The 12295-nt window shown below is 47.0% G+C and overlaps 1 protein-coding gene across 1 annotated transcript; it reads left to right on the forward strand.

Annotated features, from left to right (window-relative positions):
* Positions 1-6715: 6715 nt before the first annotated feature.
* On the forward strand, positions 6716-8588 carry LOC138671557 (late histone H2A.L3-like). The gene is made up of 2 exons (XM_069759735.1): positions 6716-6740; positions 8164-8588. Exons 1-2 carry the CDS (start codon positions 6716-6718, stop codon positions 8586-8588), a joined length of 450 nt encoding a protein of 149 aa, XP_069615836.1.
* The last annotated feature ends 3707 nt before the right edge of the window (positions 8589-12295 follow it).

A 12295-nucleotide genomic window follows, 5' to 3' on the forward strand; every position in this document is an offset into this window, starting at 1 on the left:
TTGTCTAGCAGCCACAAATCATGCAGCTGCAGGGACACAAACATACGGTAATCTACAAGCATGCCCAAGATACTCAGAGAACACCCAAGCATGCTCGGAAAACTCAAGTCACGAGCACACTCGGAGAAGAAGCTATAGACTGGGGCAACCCTGATTGACCTCTTTCACACTTCCATCTTTTTCCTCATGTCACAATCCAAGCAGAGGCGTAGCTAGGGTTTTGGCTCAGGGGGGAAAAGCTTCTGAGTGGGCCCCTAACCAGGTAACCTTGATTACAACTCGGTGATGCGCCCTAATAGTGGAGGAGAACCTCAGCAGATGACCGCACTATTACTGAAGATGATCTCTATATAAACGACCAACATGGATATTACCGCCATATGGTCAGTGGTAGAAACCAGTCCTACAGAACATAGATCACAGCACAGTTACAGATAGCGTCTTACTGCTGACGTTCTTTATGATGGAGTCGTCACTTTTCCATCTGGCCCAGACTGACATGACAAATTTTTCCAGCAATGACTCACCTGCAGAGAATACAACAAAGACATATTTTACTTCTCATATTCCAGCCCCATCACCATCTATTCCCAACCTGCACAAACTCCTCATCCTGCTGATATCCCAATAATGAGCCACTGCTGCCGTATGTGTCCCTATTACTGCACCTGCTGTGTGGTTCTGTGTGCCCTCTAAATCTAAGGCACCCCTATAATATAGCAATGGCAGGTGCAAGTGCCCATATTTTGCCCCTAGAAAGTAATATTGCCCTGTGTGCCCCTTTGATAGTTTCAGTAACTTGAGTTCCCCTATAACAATAAGTGCCCACTTTACATTTAATAATGTCCCGAGTCCCCCCTGTACAGCTCCGCTATACACAGTATGATGCTCTTATACACAGTAAACTGACCCCTTAGTAGCCTCCAAACTGATGGCTCCAACACTGTAATCCCCACACTGTATGATGCCCCTCTAGATGGCCTCCATATAGCATAATGCACCAGATCATCCTCAATATAGTATAATGCATTCCCCATAGGCCTACTCTATATTAGCGCAGCGCTCCTTTTCCTCATCATTGCGGTCAGCTGTATCAGCTAAATGCCAGTACAGCTGACCCTGCAATAACAGGCGGGGGGCCCACTACTGGCACTGCCCCCCCCCCCACCTGCTTGATAGGGCCCCATAGCAGCAGAGCAGGGAGATCCATTCTCCCTGTTCTGCCGCAGAAGGTAACTGTCTGCACGTGCCGTTACAGTAGCATAGCTCCGGGTGGGCCCCTGAGAGCCTGGGACAGCCACACCCTCTGCTCCCCCATTTTTTTTTTTGTTTGTTTTTATTTTCGCCATAGACTTGTATTGGTGACTGATGGCCATCCGTTTCATCCATTGTGCACTGGATCCGTCGGGGAAAATAGCGGTCAGTCGTGTGGAGAAAATGTTCAGAGGAACTTTTTATTTTTTACTTTTTTTTTTTCTGCACATCGGAAAATCCCTCAGCGACGGGTCCTGCGTTGTCCGTTGGCTATAATGGAAGCCTATGGACACAGGATCTGTCGCTGACCGTCAAACTTTCTCTTTTTTTTTTTTTTTTTTTTTTTTTTAATTCAGGGTGGAACTCATTCGACGCATCCTTCATAACACTGGATGTGTTTCCCTAGTTTCACAACATCCGTCGATACGTCACTGCATTAGGACATACCACAAACTACGGAAGTGTAAAAGAAGCCTAACGAGCACACTCGCTCATCACTAGCTGAAGGCACTACCTCAGTCAAGTGGCAGCAGGCTGTGCTGTAGCTAATATGCTTAGGTGAGCGGTCTGCAAACCATATCCTATGAGGAATAATTTGGGAATGTTTAGCTTGCAAAAAACAGAGGAGACTTAATAGCTGTCTACAAATATCTCAAGGGCTGTCACATTGTAGAAGGATCAGCTCTATGCTCATTTGCACAAGGATGACTAGAAGCAATCGGATGAAACTGAATGGGAGGAGACAGATTAGATATTAAAAAAAAAAACAAAAAACTTTTTGACAGGGTGATCAATGAGTGGAACAGGCTGCCACGAGAGGTGGTGTGTTCTCCTTCAATGGAAGTCATCAAACAGAGGCTGGACAGACACCTGTCTGGGATGATTTAGTGAATCCTGCTTTGAGCAGGGGGTTGGACCAGATGACCCAGGAGGTCCCTTCCAACTCTACCTTTCTAGGTGACAAACGGCACAATGCTGAAGAGTTGTAGACAGCTCTGAAAGAGCAGGCAGATCTGTGGCTGACACTGCTGAACCTACAGCCAGGCATGGTTGTGTGACAATGGCCAAAACCTGGTGGCAGCTGTGAGGCCAGCTCAGACATGTACCATGCCTGGCCCATGTGCTTAACCTCATGGTTTCCCAAAACCTACCCAAAGCTGCTGGATCTGCTTGTGAAAGTACACTGCCTGTGCCCATTTTAGAATGTCAGCTACAGCTTCTGCCACCGTTGCCTTGCTTCAGCAGTGTTTGCAGCTTCCGGCTCACGTGTGTGATGTCCCCACGCGTTGAACTCTAATCTGCATATGTTGGGAAGGAATTCTGAGCAGAAGAGGGCAGTTGTTGACTACCAGCATCAACAAGGCTGTCGGTGTTCAGTCTCCACACATAAGACCTCAGAAGTGGACATGGATGTCACAAGTACCATCCTCCAAAATTGAGGACTCCACCAAGACTGAGCAGCGATGATGCCATAATTAGCATCACCATCCTGCTTCTGTGTTCTGAAACTCTCTGCTTACAATGAAAGAGGATGCATTGCAGGCAGAGCACAATGAGACGGAGCAAGGAACCATACAGTGATTGCACTCAGCCCAGCCTCATCTCAACGTGGATTGGGTGACAAGTGGAGGAAGAACAGGGGCACGGCACTGCACCACCCCCGTTAAATCCAGTACTCTGGGACTGGGAAAAGAAATACACTAGCAAAAAGACATGCAATTTTTAAAATGCTATAGAACAAATAAATTTAACTATGTTTCCCTTTATGGGAGGTGAGGACACTTGAACGTTGCAAACAAAACATATTTACACTTCTGGCTTAGACAGATGTGCTATCTATGAAATACTTTTTTTTTTTTTTTTCTATCTATGATGTGCAAAAGCAAACATTTTATCTTTATTCAAGTGCAAACAATTATTTTTATATATATACAGTGGGGCAAAAAAGTATTTAGTCAGTCAGCAATAGTGCAAGTTCCACCACTTAAAAAGATGAGAGGCGTCTGTAACTTACATCATAGGTAGACCTCAACTATGGGAGACAAACTGAGAAAAAAAAATCCAGAAAATCACAGTCTGTTTTTTTAACATTTTATTTGCATATTATGGTGGAAAATAAGTATTTGGTCAGAAACAAAATTTCATCTCAATACTTTGTAATATATCCTTTGTTGGCAATGACAGAGGTCAAACGTTTTCTGTAAGTCTTCACAAGGTTGCCACACACTGTTGTTGGTATGTTGGCCCATTCCTCCATGCAGATCTCCTCTAGAGCAGTGATGTTTTTGGCTTTTCGCTTGGCAATACGGACTTTCAACTCCCTCCAAAGGTTTTCTATAGGGTTGAGATCTGGAGACTGGCTAGGCCACTCCAGGACCTTGAAATGCTTCTTACGAAGCCACTCCTTCATTGCCCTGGCGGTGTGCTTTGGATCATTGTCATGTTGAAAGACCCAGCCACGTTTCATCTTCAATGCCCTTGCTGATGGAAGGAGGTTTGCACTCAAAATCTCACGATACATGGCCCCATTCATTCTTTCATGTACCCGGATCAGTCGTCCTGGCCCCTTTGCAGAGAAACAGCCCCAAAGCATGATGTTTCCACCACCATGCTTTACAGTAGGTATGGTGTTTGATGGATGCAACTCAGTATTCTTTTTCCTCCAAACACGACAAGTTGTGTTTCTACCAAACAGTTCCAGTTTGGTTTCATCAGACCATAGGACATTCTCCCAAAACTCCTCTGGATCATCCAAATGCTCTCTAGCAAACTTCAGATGGGCCCGGACATGTACTGGCTTAAGCAGTGGGACACGTCTGGCACTGCAGGATCTGAGTCCATGGTGGCGTAGTGTGTTACTTATGGTAGGCCTTGTTACATTGGTCCCAGCTCTCTGCAGTTCATTCACTAGGTCCCCCCGCATGGTTCTGGGATTTTTGCTCACCGTTCTTGTGACCATTCTGACCCCACGGGGTGGGAATTTGCGTGGAGCCCCAGATCGAGGGAGATTATCAGTGGTCTTGTATGTCTTCCATTTTCTAATTATTGCTCCCACTGTTGATTTCTTCACTCCAAGCTGGTTGGCTATTGCAGATTCAGTCTTCCCAGCCTGGTGCAGGGCTACAATTTTGTTTCTGGTGTCCTTTGACAGCTCTTTGGTCTTCACCATAGTGGAGTTTGGAGTCAGACTGTTTGAGGGTGTGCACAGGTGTCTTTTTATACTGATAACAAGTTTAAACAGGTGCCATTACTACAGGTAATGAGTGGAGGAAAGAGGAGACTCTTAAAGAAGAAGTTACAGGTCTGTGAGAGCCAGAAATCTTGTTTGTTTCTGACCAAATACTTATTTTCCACCATAACATGCAAATTAATTGTTAAAAACAGACAATGTGATTTTCTGGATTTTTTTTTTTTTCTCAGTTTGTCTCCCATAGTTGAGGTCTACCTATGATGTAAATTACAGACGCCTCTCATCTTTTTAAGTGGTGGAACTTGCACTATTGCTGACTGACTAAATACTTTTTTGCCCCACTGTGTATATATATATATATATATATATTTTTTTTTTTTCCTAAGTGCCAACTTTATTAGCTAACTCACAAACCCGCACAGATTCACTTTATTGAAATGCAGAACAGTTTATCACCCCCCCCCCCCAGTACAGGCTCACTGTATCTTCCTTCAATTTTTGGACATCTTAACTCTATCATAATGGCTACATACTATCAACTAGGTAAATATTATCACTATCTAACCTAAATTTTCAACTTTATTTGATATAGTGCTATAGAATATATTAACTCTTTAGCAAAGTGCAACAATTGCATTCCGTTTAAGGGCAAAGTCAAGTCTTTTCAATGAGGTAGTACAAAGCATTAATCACATCATCAGTATTCAAGTCAATTTAAAGGTGACATGATGCGAGGGACCCGTGACGAACCCCTAACATTGGTCTTGGGTGAGCTACAAGACATGTATCCTGACCCAGAATTCTGCCACACCGAGTTTTTCTTCAGGTCTGAAAAGCAAAGTAATTTTTACAGCAAGATTAACAGCAGTTTCTGTTAGAGGCAGTCTCTGTAAAAGCCTCCTTCGTAAAACCAGTAGGAAGCACCTTAAGAAGGTGCAAACTATTTACAATGGACAGTTTCTGACCATGCGCAGTTCATGATTCAGTTCTTTAAAGCAGTAATGAACTTTGTGCAAATTGATCCCTTTAAATAGGGGACCCCTTTAAGAGTTAACCCTAGACTGGTGTAAAGTAGGAAAGGAAGTGTTTAAGAACTATTTACAATCTGTGCAGTCAACATTTACTTAGACAGCTTCCAGGGCTTTACCTGGCACAGAACCCTTCTTGGCCTGGGAAGGGTGGAATCCAAGGTTATCCCTGGCGCTGGATAAACACCGTTAGTTTGTCTTTCATGTATGGTTAAATCATGCGCAGCAATAGAAGTCTGTGTAGCTTGGGTATGGGCATTTGCTGTACTAGAGGTAGCGACTGCTGCAAGATCAGTCACTGGAACGGAGTCAGCAGCTGTGGCAGGAGCAGTCGCTGGAGTGGTGTCGGTCATCAGGGCAGGGTCGTTCTTCATACCTGCTTCAGATGCGGTCCCTCCGGTGCCGGTCTGCTGTCCCCGCTGGGGTCTGGAAACCTGGTTGCAGGGCCTTGCTTTCTGGCTCCGGATTGCCAGAACTTCTTACTCCAGACAAGGCTGCCGACAGAGGTCTGGTGTGGCTCCCGATGAAGGTCTTCCACCCAGCCTCAGTGCTCAGCTGCATCCGCAGGAGTTGGTCACTGAGCTCTTCCACCTCCGCTTTTGGGAACTCCAGGAGCTCAGACGGCTTGCTGTGGCTTACATCCTGGTAGCTGGGGGAGTCCTCTACTTCCACCAAACGCCCCTCCCCCACCTGCTCCAGTTCCAGGCAGCTGGCCATGGCATCTTCCACGTGGCTGGCTCCTTCCTCATCATTTTCCCGCTCTTTCCTACATGGGCGGTTTCTTGTTTGTCTCCGCCCACCACTGAGAATCAGGAGGCGGATCTCAGCTGCTGACGGACACGTCCTCAAGGTGCAGAGATATTTAGACTGGGCGGCCATTGCTTTTCGCGCTTCTCGGTTCACCCACGACAACACGACATTCTTCTGCGCTCCTTGTGGCGCGGTAATGGAGGTGGTTTTGGCAGGAATTTTTGGCATCAAATGGAAATACACAGTTCTTTAGTAAATCACAGTTCAAGTACAATTCTGGCACAGTTCTTAGGCACACATGACCTGATTTTCAGGCTTAAGTAGATCCTGTTCATGACGCCAAAATAGTTGGAGCGCCCCCATAGGGCAGTGGGGTATTCGGCACTGGGCCCTTTGGTTCTCAAGGGGGATGTCACCGTGGCTGACCCAGTCCGTGGCCCGCGGAAGGTCTGTCGAAAAAGGGGAAATGGTCTTTAAAGGGATAGTGCTCGTGATGCCGTCTGTGGTATTTGGTCAGGGTGACAGACGCTGCCTAGGGGTCCGCTGGGGTGATGTGATGGCAGCTAGATGGTACACCTTCCCACAGGTGGTGTATCCCCAGTGCTTCCCAGAGTGTAGATGGTGTGAGGTGCAGTGAAGAATGAGGACACAAGGTTGCAGTCTCTCTACCTTTTTACTGAAGGCTTCAGCATCCACAATCCAGATCACTGGTCAGGCAGAGTCCGGCTGGTCTAAAGGCAAATCCAGAGTCCCCTTAGGCTACATTCACACTAGCATCGTACGTCGTGGTGCAGTTTTACAACGCATCCACTGCCCCGTTGTGGGGAGGAGCGGGCAGAGTTCCAGCCACACATGCGCAGTCGGAAATGGCAGACATGACGCACAAACGTTGCAAGCAACTTTTTTTTTTTTTGTTTGACGGTCTGCCACAACACAATGCAACCATCGCACGGTGGTTGCGACATGTGGCAATGCGTCGCTAATGTTAGTCTATGGGGAAAAAATGCATCCTGCAGACATTCCCTCTCCCCCTCCTTTTTACAGGGACTCTAACAAGCCCCAGCCCCCACAAGTTGCCACCATGCCTCCTGGGTATAGGTGCAGATCAGCAATGTGCAAATAACTGTCCTGCCGGTCTCTGGAGCAAGGCATGGAGACAATTGCTCCCTCGGTATTCCAGCTACCGGATCCTGCACTTCAGAAGGAAGCAACCTGCGCTTGGCTGGTCTCCCTCCGATATTCCTCTCCTGTGCTCTGCTTTCCTGCATGCTCTCTGCAATATCTTCTGCTTTCTATGTCTCTTCCAAGGAGCTGTAGCACTTCATGCCACAGAGCTCCTCTTCCTCTGTATTCCTGACAGGAACTGACTCTTTCCTTCAAGATCAGGATGTTCTAAATAGGGAGTTCACATTAAACAGGCTTAGAGCTCCCCCTTCTGGTCTGGAGTGAACATGTTGTATTACCTGATAAGATCTCCTTTATTGCCTTCAGACGTAAGATCACTCCCCCTGGTGGAAGAATGACATTACTGCAATGACCAGGACCCTCCCTGGGGTGCTGCATATCCAAGCTGGACACATGGCATGAACTGGCTCTCTACGCCTTGGAGGTCCTGGCCTGCTCTGCCACTAGTGTTGTCAGAGCAGGTTTAGTGCCACTGGTGGATTTATAACTGATAAGTGCATCCGCTGGACAACTGAAAATGCTGACTCTTATAAAAATGAACAGCCCTGGATTGGGCTAGAACTCTCTACACCATCGAATGATAGCTACATAACAAACTGAAGTTCAGGTTTTTGTTTTTTTTCTACAGTATGTTCATGTATAGCCCCTGGACATGTGCACATAGCCTTGAACTCTTCCCACTGGGACCATGTACTTCCTGCTTTGTTCCTGCTAACACTTATTTATAAATTAATTTTTTTTTTTTTTTTTTTTTAGTTCTGATCATGTCTGGTCGTGGCAAGAAGGTCCAGAAACCTGCAGCTGGAAAGTCCTCCAGATCTGCAAAGGCAGGGCTCCAGTTCCCAGTGGCCCGTATCCACAGGTTCCTGAGGAAGGGAAACTATGCTGAGAGGATTGGATCTGGAGCCAGCATCTATCTAGCAGCCATCCTGGAATACCTGTGTGCTGAGATCCTGGAGCTGGCAGGAAATGCAGCCAAGGAAAACAAGAAATCCAGGATACTGCCCCGACACATCCAACTGGCTGTCAGGAATGATGAGGAGCTGAGCAAACTGTTTGATGGGGTCACTATTGCACAGGGTGGCGTCCTACCAAATATCCATGCGGTCCTAGTACCCAAGAAGACTGCAAGAGACTCGTCCTTTCAGGAATCTAAAACCAGAGAATCTCAGGAGCTCTGATCCTATCTAACTAGATTTTGAACTTTGCTATAAAGCACTTGTTTGTATTTCCTATATTTGTATGTTTCTTGTATTTTTAAATGGCTTTGATTAAAAAAAACTCTTCTTACATCCACTCAACTGGTAAGCATTTAAATGCTGCCTCAATTTATGAAATGTTTTACCTTGATCATGTAAAGTAGCTCACTGAAATCTGTGTATTGAAGAGCAGTTTGGTTAGGTGTGGCACCCCAGAGTCCTGGTCGTCAGTGTCACTATCTTTCACTAGGTAAATCTCACATACAACATGTTCACTCTGCAGGCCAGAACGGGGAGCTCTAAACCCAGATTCAGGGTAAACTCCCTTTATAAATTCTGGCTGGAGAGGAAGTTAGAGAGCAGTCTGTCATAGGACAAAGAAGCAGACTGTCAGGGGACCTGAAGAGAGCAGACAGTGAGTGCCAAGAAGTCTGAAGGGGCCATGTAGTCCAATGTACTACAGCTCCTGGAGAAAGAAGGAAACAAAGGAAGAACAGCTTGTAGAAAGAGCAGGAGGGAGAATAGCACCAGTGGAACAGAGCTGAGAAGTAGCTAACTCCCTGGCTAGTGTAGTTCCCAGTAGCTGGAAGGTCGTGGCCGTACTGAACTCTATAGTGGCATAGCTGAAACCAGCTGGATTGTAGCTCACCTGTCTGCAGTTGTAATTATAGGGCCTGGGTCGTGCTAAAGACCCTGTAAAAAGGCCCAGTTCACCTGTCATACGGGTTGTGTCCTAACCTGTATTGGGGACAGAGGAACTGTGAGGACCTTATGTGAAGCATTAGGCAGTAAGGGACCACATCACCACCCCACTTGGAAGGCTGTGATCTTCACCTGGTGAAGGGGACTCTGGATTCGCTTCTAAGCCGGCCCTCACCATATTCACTAATACACTGGGAACCTGGTTCACCTGTGGGAAGCCTTACCATCTTGCTGCGACCCCCCCCCCCCCCTTAAGCAGCGTCGGTCGCTACTGACCAAACACCACAGGTGGCGTCACAAATAGACTATCCACAAAATTTTTTTCCCCCATCCTTCCTTAAAAGACCTTTTCCCCTTATTTGGATGCCGAGGGCCACAGACCAGGTTGCAGCCACCGTGATATCTCCTTTAGGACCAGACCTGGTACAGAGTACCCCGCTGTCCTTGTAGGGTGCTCCAAAAACTTAATGTCCCGAACAGGATGGAACGACCAGGTGAAGTGGGTCATGTGTGCATTAGACTGTGATTAACTGTGCGACTATTAAACTGTAAACTGCGCCAAGACCTCCACCATTATTGCACCATGTGGCATGCGGGAGGAAATGGGTGCATTGTCGTGGGTGGCACCTGGAGGAATGGCGTGAAAACCATGGCTGCCACTTATAGTATTGATTGTGTCCTTGAAATATGCTCAACTAGAGAGGTCTGCCTCTGGAATCGTTGGGAAAAGAAACTGCCCAAGAAAATGGGCGTGGTACTGTGAAACCACAGGAAGCAACACCTAGGGGGCAGAACTGGAAATCAACATGGCAAAGGGAGGTGAGCGGACCCCAGGGCGTTGAATGGAGCAAGAGGCTCCCGGCAGGGACCCACAAGAACTGTACCAGTCACAGACGATGAACCCAGACCTCCTGTGGAAAGAAGTGGAGGTGCTGACCAGGCCACTCACGCAGCTACAGCAGGAGACCATGGCCGGGTGGAGAGAAGCCTTCATAGGAAGTCTCGCTGGACAACCACTGTATACCCTGACTAGTCTGGAGCCAAAAAGCAGTTTGGGAGCTCCAGAGGCAGAGGTAAGGAGTAAGACCATGACGACCCCCAACAGTGAAAGGCCTGACAGACTACACCGACTCTCCTCCACAGCGATATGCACCACCCGACCAGGAGTATGAGGCCCTAGATGACACACCACTGTACTTAAAAGATATCCTGGCAGCCCGACACCATCTTCTGGGCAAGACAACACCCTGCTAGGCCCCTTGCCGACACCACCAAACGGACATGTCTCCGGATACTGCAGAACACCAGCGAACTGAGACAGCTGATAGCCACTGATCCCCATTAGTGGACCCCAGGCTAGCTCTCCAGAGCCCATGATTTTTGCAGAGGGCCCCACGGAGGAGGATATGATAGAGCTCCAGGGGGAGATTCCCATGATTACCTGGCAGGAGTACTGCAGGCACCGGGAGGAGAGGGAGCGACAGGAGTCCTTGACCTGTGCAGCGGAATTTGAAGAGAAAAATCTGTCAGGGAAGGCCGGTGTACGAAAGATCCCACGGTCAGAGAGGACCACTGCAGCTGGGGTAAGTTGTAGTCTGTAACAAACAGCGTGGCTGGGGCTGTATTAAGGAAGCTGGCATGATAAATTATTATTATTTATTGTTATAGCGCCATTTATTCCATGGCGCTTTACATGTGAGGAGGGGTATACATAATGAAAACAAGTACAATAATCTTAAACAATACAAGTCATAACTGGTACAGGAGGAATGAGGACCCTGCCCGCGAGGGCTCACAATCTACAAGATATAATACAAGATACAATAAATGAGATCAAATCGCAGGGATGCGGAGTCGCACCTAATTGAGGGACACCCTGACAGGGACCTGAACATTGGTGACCTACACCCGTTGCATTGGAGAAAAGGGATGGTATGCACTAGACTGCAAAAAGCGTGTACCACCCTCAGCCCCTGTAAAGGTCACAGCCCAGGCCAATGCCAAAACGTGACCAGTCCATACAGACTCCAGTGGTGGAACAATCTAGCAGACCCTGGTGTGCAGTACCAGTGGAATGTTATGACCCACAGATTTCCTGTCCAGGAAGTAGCCATCCTAACCAGCTGCCATGGAAAAGGAAATAAACAGTTTGCTTTCTAATTTGAAATTGAACATGACTGAAAAGAGTTGATTTAACCCTGTTGGGCTATTCCTTTGTTGTCCCAGTTTGAAAGTTTGATAACCTGATAAGATTCCAGGTATTTGTTTAAAGGACAATAGAATCATGGACTGTGAATGATTCAAAAACTTTTCTGTAAATAGTTGGCACCTCCTTAGGTGCTTGACTTTTGGATATGGGATGGACCCCACTCCTTCTTAAAACCACCATAACTACTGTAAACCTAGGTACTAAAATACACAAAACACATTATTTTGGTTGTCAAAATGGCCACAGCTTTTATTCAAATCACAGGATTAAATAATCACAGTAGGAGTCAGGTGGAGTGCTAGTACATTGGGATTCACAAGTACTGCGATATCCCCAGCTGTCTGACATACAGCACCAGGACAGACAGCCATAAAGGGGCGGCACGCACTGGCTTGCCATTCAAGCAGAGTTAGTAAACTTTCAGGGCACCAATGACCCTATTATCCTCACTCCTGTGCTTAACCACTGTGCCCGCCCCTGATTGATGTTACCATTACAACGTCCTTGAGGCTGGCCACCAAAGCCGAGCCTGCTCACCACCATGAGGTTTTACATCCTCTATTAGTTAAAATGAGTCCACCTTAACTTGTCTGCAACTTCCACCTGACTCCTAAACCGCCACCAGCGAGGCCATTTGACACCTTGAATGGACTCGACCCCCATCACCCATGCCTAATAAAGTCATCAACCAGATCTGCATGCTATGGAAAGACTGTGCATATAAGGAACAAAATTCCAGGACTGCAACAGATTAATTTTAACAATGCAACACTACCAA

Source organism: Ranitomeya imitator, chromosome 3 (assembly GCF_032444005.1).
Source record: "Ranitomeya imitator isolate aRanImi1 chromosome 3, aRanImi1.pri, whole genome shotgun sequence".
NCBI lineage: Eukaryota > Metazoa > Chordata > Amphibia > Anura > Dendrobatidae > Ranitomeya > Ranitomeya imitator.